The sequence below is a fragment of the Terrapene carolina genome, unplaced genomic scaffold (assembly GCF_002925995.2).
Source record: "Terrapene carolina triunguis isolate 2854851 unplaced genomic scaffold, T_m_triunguis-2.0 Scaffold58, whole genome shotgun sequence".
NCBI classification, from domain to species: domain Eukaryota; kingdom Metazoa; phylum Chordata; order Testudines; family Emydidae; genus Terrapene; species Terrapene triunguis.
Window position 1 is genome coordinate 33538611 of NW_020664409.1, and position 9918 is coordinate 33548528.

General features: G+C 45.2%; 1 protein-coding gene across 5 annotated transcripts in view; it reads left to right on the forward strand.

Moving 5' to 3' along the window:
- Positions 1 to 4007: 4007 nt before the first annotated feature.
- ENOSF1 (enolase superfamily member 1) overlaps positions 4008 to 9918 on the forward strand; it is a 22467-nt gene continuing 16556 nt past the window's right edge. For 4 of the 5 annotated variants that reach the window (XM_024210764.3, XM_024210766.3, XM_024210765.3 and 1 more), the window contains exons 1-3: positions 4008 to 4159; positions 4758 to 4866; positions 9473 to 9588. In XM_024210764.3, coding sequence (XP_024066532.2) covers positions 4076 to 4159; positions 4758 to 4866; positions 9473 to 9588 — 309 coding nt within the window. In that variant the 5' untranslated portion in view covers positions 4008 to 4075. The remainder of the gene's footprint in view (positions 4160 to 4757; positions 4867 to 9472; positions 9589 to 9918) is intronic. The other variant, XM_026661490.2, reaches the window with a different exon arrangement.

Below are 9918 nucleotides of genomic sequence, written 5' to 3' on the forward strand. Positions count from 1 at the left end.
GGCAAAGCCTGATTGACTGCTTGGCTGGGGTTAACATACAAATGAGTAGATTATTAGAAAGCGTAACGGATCCTGTAGAGCCATTGTCATTAAAATAGCCTCAGCACTCAAAGCTTTTACAGGCTGTTACTGAATTAAGTAATGTGGATACCATGTGCATGAGATACTTATAAATAGATATTTCCTTTGGATGCAATCTAACATCAGGTTTAGTAGCAAAGGGTGATCTCTCCTCTCCTCCCTCCCCTACAGCTGGATCTGACAAATCGATTTCAGAAAATTGGTGAGTAAAGTCCAGACAAGATGATTAAATGTCTAGAATGATTGTCAAATGTCAAAAATGATTAAAGGTCTAGAAAACATGACCTATGAGGGAAGACTGAAAAAAATTGGTCTGTTTAGTCTGGAGAAGAGAAGACTAAGAGGGGACATAACAGTTTTCAGGTACATAAAAAGTTGTTACAAAGTTTGAGCAGGGGGTTGGACTAGATCAGTGGGTCTCAAACTTTTTTACTAGTGACCCCTTTCACATCGCAAATCTCTGAGTGTGACCCTCCCTAATAAATTAAACACACCTTTTAATATATTTAACACCATTATAAATGCTGGAGGCAAGCGGGGTTTGACAGCTCGCAACCCCCCAGGTAATGACCTCGTGAACCCCTGAGGGGTCCCGACCCCCAGTTTGAGAACCCCTGGACTAGATGACCTCCAGAGGTCTCTTCCAATCCTGATATTCTATGAAGTAGGAGGGAGAAAAATTATTCTCCGTAGCCTCTGAGGATGGGACAAGAAGCAATGGGCTTAAATTGCAGCAAAGATGGTTTAAGTTGGACATTAGGAAAAACTTCCTGTCAGGGTAGTTAAGCACTGGAATAAATTAGCAAGGGAGGTTGTGGAATCTCCATCATTGGAAATTTTTCAGAGCAGGTTAGACAAACACCTGTCAGGGATAGTCTAGATCAGGGGGTCTCAAACTGGGGGTTGGAACCCCTCAGGGGGTCGTGAGGTTATTACATGGGGGGTTGTGAGCTGTCAGCCTCCACCCTAAACCCCACTTTGCCTCATTTATAATGGTGTTAAAAATATTAAAAAGTGTTTTAAATTTATTAGGGGGGGCTGGTCACACTGAGTCTTGCTATGTGAAAGTTTGAGAACAAACCAGTACAAAAGTTTGAGAACCACTGGTCTAGATAACACTTAGCCCTGCCATGAGTGCAGGGGACTGGACTATATGACTTCTTGAGGTCCCTTCCAGTCCTATGATTCTATGAAATCAGACCAGTAGTTATGTATCCTGCCTCTAACAGTGACCAGGTTCAGAGGAAGGGCAAGAAACCATATATCAGAAATTTGCCATTCATTGTAATTATTGTAATTTGGTTCCTCAGGAAACAGTCCCATAAACGGCTAGTCCTTGTATTGCCAACCCCAAGCATTCAAAAATGAGTCAGCCTCCCCCCCGCCCCCAATAAACAGACTCTTTAGAATAGTATCTTTTGGGTGCTTTTGATTTGCTTTCTGGTTGTCTAACCTTTAAGGCACACTTAGGTCACATTTTTTAACTTTTCTCCACAATCACAAAAGCTAGAAACTTACTTTTAAGTGAAAGCCAAGATTCTCATGTGCTCCTATGACTGCAGCAGCAGTGGCATTAAGAAAAACACTATAAAATTATGTTCACTTAACTTATGTCAGCATAGAGCTGCCATAGTTATTAATTCACTTGTGAACGTGCACACTTCACTCCTTGTGTCAGCAATGCACGTCCTCACCAGGACTGCTTGTATTGATTTTAGTCTCAGTGTGAGGCTTTGTGGGACAGCTCCAGGAGACCAGTTACAGTAAAGGTAAGCAACACAGTGTCTACATTGACACTGTGCTGTCCTAATTATATTGACCGTGATTCTATGCTGTTTGGGGAGATAGTGTTACTAACCAGCACAGAGAGGCATTTACATTGGTGGAAGCCAAATTTAATCGAAGACACTTACACGGCTAGGTTGATGCAAGGCAGCTTACATCAACCTAACCGTGTACTGTAGTGTAGACCAGGCCTGTCGATAGTCACACAGTACATCTGCAAGCGTTGGCAACATGTAAGCAGAGTCAGGATGAGCTCTACCCTGACATCTGGTGGTGAATTATGGCGAGTGTGGAAAAGAACTCCAGGGGCTGATCTTGTTTGCATAGGCACACCCACTCGCCTGGCATGAAACAACAGCAACTGAAAGTGGTTACTTTGGCTGGTGTGGGATCCCCAGTTTCTCTATTATTGGGGCAGGAAGAATAAAGTTTTGTTACCCTGATTCTGTGAATCAAGGCCAGTGGAACTGTTGTATGACAGAAGGACTGAGTGAGTCCTTCACCATTACCTAAGTAGCACTTGCTTGACAAGGGGCATGGGTTACAAAACCCAGTGAATTGAGAGGGGATGGGGACAGGTATTTGTACCTGATGGCATGGGCCCCCTGCTGAGGGTTTGAAACACCAATTGCACCACCTCCTCTCTCCACTGTTGAATGTCAGAGCTAACTTTGATTCTATTAGGAGTCTAGTTACAGGCTGCTGAGCTGAATTCACTTTGGGCCAATGGTGCAGCAGCACTGGGGCTCCCCTACTATATATGAGCTGAAATTGCTAATAGCTGAAATCACAAAAGAGCTAAAGTTATTAAGAGCTGAGATCACTGAGTGCTGTGTTAACTAGTGGGGGAGCCTGAAGCTATATTGCTCAGCAGCTGGCGGAGCAATTTGTGGGGACGACTGGAGGAGCAGCGAGCGGTGTGGAGCCTTGTGGGGCCGGTTGGAGTGGCCCAAGGAACGGCGCGAGCAGAGCTGTTTGCGGGAACGGCTCACAGGTCGGTGAGCGGAGCGGAGCGGAGTGGAGTGGAGCAGCTTGTAGAGCGGAGCAGTTCGTGGGATGGCAGGAAAGTGGACTGGCTCGTGGTGAAGGCTGCGGCGGAACCCCCATGGAGAAACAGACGGCTGGCCAGCCTCGGATCACGTAAGGTGCCCCTTAACACCCTGTGTGCCCCCCCCCGTTTTTTACTCTGGGGCGGCACTGACCAGGGACAGAGACTTTGGGGGTTGTTGGACTTTTGGGACATTGGGTGGTTGCTGGACCCAAGAGACTTTGGGGGTGTTGGACTTTGGGGACTCTGGGTGATTTTTTGGGTTGCTGGATTCAAGAGCCAAAGGGAAAGGACACAGCCCAATTTGCTGGGGTGGGTTTTGCTCATGCTTTGTGTTATGAATCCTGTTTGTGGTGTTTTTCCAATTTTATGCTGATGTCGTTTACCTCATGTTATTAAACATTTTCTGCTACACTCAGACTCCGTGCTTGCGAGAGGGGAAGTATTGACTCTTAGAGGCACCCAGCAGGTGGTATGTAATTGTCCCAGGTCACTGGGTGGGGGCTCGAGCCGCTTTTGCATTGTGTTATTGAAACGGAACCCCTAGCTACAGAACCCGGCCCTTGTTGCTGCCAACTTAGATGGGCAGAAGGGTTACAAACATATACAATATTTTTTTAAAAAAAATGGCATGCAACAACCCCTGCTTTGTTAAAATTTGCTAAAATAAAGTAGTTTTGCTCTGCTGTGCAATTTGGGGAAAGGTCCAAACATCTCGGATTTTGATTTGGAACGGGCTTTGGGCTGAACTCCCCCGCTGACCAGCGTTTTCATGCCAAACCAAAGCTCTGGACTCCCAGTTTTGTGACAGTTTAGATTCCGACCACAACTTTGTAATGTACCAATATCCGTTTAATAGGGGAGCAGCCCTCAGCAGCAGCTGCTGCTGCATCCTTCCCGCCGGCCCCAGCCGGGGCGTCCGCTCGCCCCAAAGGCTTCTTCCCGTCTCCAGTCCCTATATTCCCCGACGTTACAGAACGCCCGGTCTCCACGTTCTAGAACGTCCCGAGCGGCCAATCACACCTCCAGTGTCCGAGGTGCCGCGCACCAATCAGCGTTGAGAGTGACCTCCGGGGCGGAGCAGCTCTCGCTGGCGAGTTACTTCCTCGCGCGGCTGCCGTGGTCTCGGGAGGAGGCTGGGCTGGGCTCGGGGCTCGCGCCATGGTGCGGGGCAGGATCACCGGGCTGGCGGTGAGCGACGTTCGCTTCCCCACCTCCCTGGGGCACCATGGCTCCGATGCTATGGTAAGCGCTGCGGCCGGCTCCCTAGGGCTGAGCCAGTGGCGGCAGAGCTGGGACTCGCTCTCCGGCGCTGCAGTAGCCCCAGGCCCGCTGAGCAGCGGCTGCCCCAGGCCCCTCCACAGCACCAGCAGGTCCGCGGGGCTCAACAAGCCGATCTGCCGCAGCGCCGGCCCGCAGGGCTAGATTGTGCGCAGCCAAGCTCGCTGATTTGGGGATACTGCGTTAAACAGGGCCAGGGGACTTGGGGCTAGAGCCAGAGGCTGTAACTGGCAACTCCACAGCTAAGCGGAGACGGCCACCCCCTGAGCCTGGCGTGTAAATCTTTTCGGTTCACTCAGATCAAATGCTAGTGATACAATCTATCCGCTTCTCCCTGAATGATCCTCACTGTTCAGTGAGAGATGACTTACCTTAGTCCCACAGATCTAGACTTTTATATTTATTTTGCCACAAATCTTAAATTACCTAGATTGCTGCCCTCTTCGCCAGTGCTTTTTGTTGCTCTAAGAGGTATGTGACCTATGGTGGGTGAATCCCTGTCAATCCTCCTTCGTCAGGTTCTTGCTCTGCTATTGGGTGTTGTTTTTGGTCTTTAATTTAGCACCCGGACCCTGACTATTCCGCTGCCTATGTTGTAATAGAAACTGATGCCCGTGATGGACTCAAAGGTTATGGATTAACATTTACTTTGGGTAAAGGCACAGAAGTTGGTAAGTTTTTATCCTGTCCCTAAACACAAATGGGCCCCAAGTCACACTAAAAGCATTGGGTTCAATGGCTAATGCAGTTTCTCTGTTTTTGAAAATGAAATACAGGACCATTTTACCATCACTGAATTAAAAAAAAAAAAAAGCCATAGGTCTTGGGGCAGCTTATAGGGTTGAAGAGGCTATTAAGCACTCTTCTTGATTTTTGTCCCAATATATCACTTATTGGAGTAGCTCTTCTGCCAAATCCCTTTAGAACCTCCCCTAAAAGAGTTTGTTACAAAAAAGTTGTAATCCTGGCTGCAGTTGTCAGACTTGCAGGGTGCTTGATTCTAAACTTGCTGATGTCATGTAAATGCTTTAAGCTTTTAACAGCCCTTGCTTGCTTTCTTCCCCTCCTTCCCCCACCCAGAAACAGAAACAGAAAACAGGACTGACTGTTTTGAAATTGCCGTTGCCATGCAATTTTTTACCATGCGTTACTGCTCTTTCTGGTCATTGGCTTAACAACAACCATTTTGAGGAGCTAGAGGAAGATGTGAACAGTGAGAGGGCATCAGTGAGAACATTCACAGAATAGTAAAAAGTTGCAGGGGGGAAATATGTTTTCCCTCTACCCCCTTCCCTCCTCAGTAGTTGTGCTAGTTCAAATAACCTCTCATGCTGCTAAGTCCCTCATTAGCCATGTAGACTTACTTGAGTAGTATCAATGATTTACACTTAGTACAACATTTTCTTTCTGAAAATTAGGTCCTGATTCTGCAGAGAACTGTGTGAACAAATCCCTGCACCCACACAGCGCCATTGACTTAGCCCCCTGACCCATTTGTCCGCCTGTTCAGCTCTCTTTGCAGAATCAGGGCCATCGATGGTGAAGGCATGGAGCATGCCTCTTTTTTAATCTGTAAAACACCTGCACACTTTTTGGGTGCATTGCATAAATTGTCAAAATAATAATGGCTGGATTTGGGGTGTCTCTGCTGTGTATAAATGTCCATGGACATTTGCAAATATGAGCCTCCAGATTAATTGAGTTGAGAAGTTATTGCACTAATTAACTGTGAAAGGTCAAGAAATCTTTGTATGTCCTATCTGATATAGTCGGTACAATTAAGTTATTTTTAATCTTCCATAAGAGGAGTGAAAGTTAAATGCCTCTTGCGCTTAAATGTCTGCAGCGTCGTCGTAGCCATGTTGGGCCAAGGATATTGAGCGGGTGAGGTAATATTGGACCAACTCCTGTTGGTGAGTGAGACAAACTTTTTACACTACCCTAGTGTAGTATGGATGGGCCTGTCAGCCTTTTATCACTGTGTCATGTAATCCCTCCAGGAGCAGGTCTCATTGATCTGATGTTTAAAGTGCTGGGAGCCTGTCTACACTAAGGCTGCCACCATTGCGAAGAGTGAGAAAGTTTTAGAAAAATTCCCTGCTATAGACAGGGGCTTAGGCTCTTCATCCATCCTAGTAATTTAAAGTTTAAATGTTAGTCTCCAAGACCCCTCCATTGCCTTAGATGTTTGATGGGTGATCCTTAGAGACGTATCTACGTCCTTATGCATTACATAAGGGCTTCATCTTGCAAGGTGCTGAACACTCTGGTTCCGCTCCAGAAATGCACATAAGCACCCGAGTAGCCCAATTGAAGTTGAGGGAACCACTCACTTAAAGTTAAGCACGTTCTTAAGTACTTAGCTGGATCGGGGCCAGAGTGCTCAGCATCTTTCAAGAACAAGTCCATATTCTCAGAAATCAATAGCATTTTCACTCAGTGAAATGAGCACAGTATGAAAATCCTTGTCCCCTAAGTATTCACCAGGTTTCAGGCCTAAGCAGTTTCTTTTTTATATAGAAGACGTATTGCAGCAAGGCACAGCTGAGATCACATTCTAGACATCCTTGAGGTGATGAGGTCTAGCAAACACAAAATGACTGGGTTTCTCGCACAGTGATACTTGCTTCACTCTAATAGCAGCTTTGCTTTCTCTTGCTCATGGAGAATGTTCCTTTGCAGACATAACACTCTCTTTATAAGGGTGGAATGAAATCGTGAAAGGGTAAGGAAGGCTGTGGGCTTGCTCTAGGTCAGTGCTTTTCAACCTGTGGCCCGTGACCCCTGGGGGTCTGCAGACTAAGACTGCCAAAGGGGTCTGCACCTCCATTTGACATTTTTTAGGGTCTGCAAATGAAAAAAGGTTGAAAACCACTGCTCTAAGTGAAATGATCTGAACTGTGTAGCTCAGTCTTCTGCCTATCAGTTTTATATTATTATTATTATTATTATTATGGCCCTAGGGAGAAAATATTTGGAGAAAGAAAACATAGGTGTCATTAGTATTGGCAAGAAAAGGGAAGGAAGGCTAGGTTTAAATGGATGCTTAGGGCTTGATCTGTGTGTATTTATTTACGCATTTATCTTTGCAAAATCACCCCCTGCTCTTCTGTACGTTCAAAATGCATCTAGTTACAGATGTCCATAGCTAATTGAAGGCTCAAACTCTTAAATAGATAGGACCCAGGTTCTCAACTTTGCTCTACATCTCCAGGGGCACATCTGCACTGCGCGTATCCCCTATCTGGTCAGAAGCTAGCATCAGTTTGGAAGCATTGTGCATGCAAATCCTGTAATGTGTTAATCATTACATACTGCCTGATGATTTGGGGGAGGAAGTTCACAATCCAGGACCAAACCTGTATCTTTCCAGAGTCATTCTGAACAATTGTAAGATTTGTGCCTTTACAAAGTAGTAATGTAGCCATTGCACACCACTTTTTCTTAGAAAATTACTAAGTAGGTCTCTAAGCAACTCTTCATAAGAGCTTTATTGCCTGGAAACCTTCCAGCTAAGAGCACTGTCAGATCACAATATGACAGTCACAAAATCATAATCCATGAAAACCTTGCCACTCGAGTATAGTGACAGTACTAAATATGTTACAAACTCTAAAGAATCATCCTCATGGAGGTGATACCCTACATCAGATTATGTTGTCTTCCCTTTTTATAGCCATATTTATAAAAACTTTTTTTCCTTTTAAAGAGTAAATGGAAAAATTTTAAAAATGATCATTGAATGCATAAAGAAGACACCACTATCTAATATTCACAACTGATAATCTTTTCCATCAAAACAGCAGGGTTTTTTTGGTCTGTATAATGGCAAAATAATTTCTAAATATTCCGGTGTACTGTACATAATCACACTTTCCATGATAAAGGGATCTGTTCCTGGTTTGAGAGTCATGCCATTGCCTTCAATAAGACCTTCAATGAAGATATGGTCCTTTGTGCGTACTTTGGACCTGGTATGGCAAGGTGCTGAGCACTGACAAGCCTCCACTCTCCCCGAAGTTCATGAGAGTTGAGGGTGTTTGGTACTACCTATCTGGCCCCTATCTGAGCACCTCCCAGTCTTTATCCTCACAATACCCCTCTGAGAAAGGGAAATATTATTTCCCCATTTTACAGAAGGACAACTGAGGCACAGAAAGGTCACCAAAGACTTGCCTAAGGTCACCAAAGCCTGTGATGGAGCAGGGACTTGAACCCACCCATCCCAAATCTCAAGCTAATGCCTTAAATAGGCATGCCTAACAGGATTGGGCCCAAGGTCTCCTGGGCAGTTTGCTGCTCTCTCTCTTTTATTTCTTCTTCTCTGTGTCAGAAAATGATGGTTGAACGATGCTAAAACTCCTGACATGTCCGCTCCTTTCTGTGATTGCCTCCATCCTATCCAGTCTGCTAGACAACAGTGGTGTATAAGATACTTTCTTGATTTGCTAGTGTTTTGCTCTAACAAAAGCCTCTGCTGGAGCTTGTGTTGAAATCAGTAGTGGTAGATTTTAGGGGAGTTAAAACAACTGGATCACAACTATTATATTCTAGCCAGAAACAAAATCCCTTATGAGGAAATGAGAAATTTAACATGGCTGTAAGTACCATATATACTGCATGAGATGCAACAGGTCCTGTGGGCGAGGTCTATCAAATCTTCTCCCAGCATTTTAGGGAAACTTCTGTATTTACTAGTGCTCATGATAGCATAACATTGCCCTCTCTGACCACTACTGTGGTGTGTGCCTGAGGATTACATTGGCAGCAAGATCTTTCTCTGGGGTGAAAGGTGGCGTGCAAGTGACTTTTCATCTTCAAACACCTTTCAGTTATTAACTAATTGAGCCTTACAACCTCTCTTGGTGGTAGGTATTATCTTTCCCAGAGGATAAATAGGGAAACATGAGATGCAGAGACGTTATGTGGCTTATCTGAGGCCACACAAACTGAATCATTGACAGAGCCAATGTTACATGTCAAGTGTTCCTGGCTCCCAGTTACATATTCAATCTGCTAGACCAAGCCCCTCTCAGAAAAGCAGTGGGGCTGGAACAATTAGCATAGTGGGGTGCTGAGATCCATTGAACCAAACTAAACCCTGTATATGATGGAAACCACTTCAAGCCGGGGGGTGTGGCAGCACACCGAGGTCCAACACCTATGCCGAAAACGTGAAATTCTAAAACATTGGTCGAACAATAGAACTAGTGATCTAGTGATTTTGTTCCAGTCACTGTGTGGTATTAAAACACTAAATTCTGGTGTGTTTTGCAGTTGTTTGTGCAGTTAATGCTCTCTCCATTCACGTGGTTAATAAAGACCTTGAAGAAATTGTCAGCGATTTTAGAGGATTCTACAGGCAGCTCACCAGTGACGGACAGCTCCGATGGGTAAGGGGTATCTTATGGAGTGTTGTTGTGAAGTGGATGGCAACAAACGTGGGTTTGTGTTATGAACCCACTGTAAGAACACATGTACAGGTAAAAGTATTTTTAGATAAGCATCTCTGTGCAGTTATGGGAGGAGAGAGAAAATTTCTGTTTCACAACCAGGGCCCTAACATTGCAATAGGATCTGCACAGAGAACCCACCCAGAGCCCTGTTGTTTTTGAGGGAGCTTTAGACAAATCGTGTCAAACCAATCTGATAGCTTTCTTCGATAGGATAACGAGCCTTGTGGATAAGGGAGAAGCTGTGGATGTGGTATACCTAGACTTTAG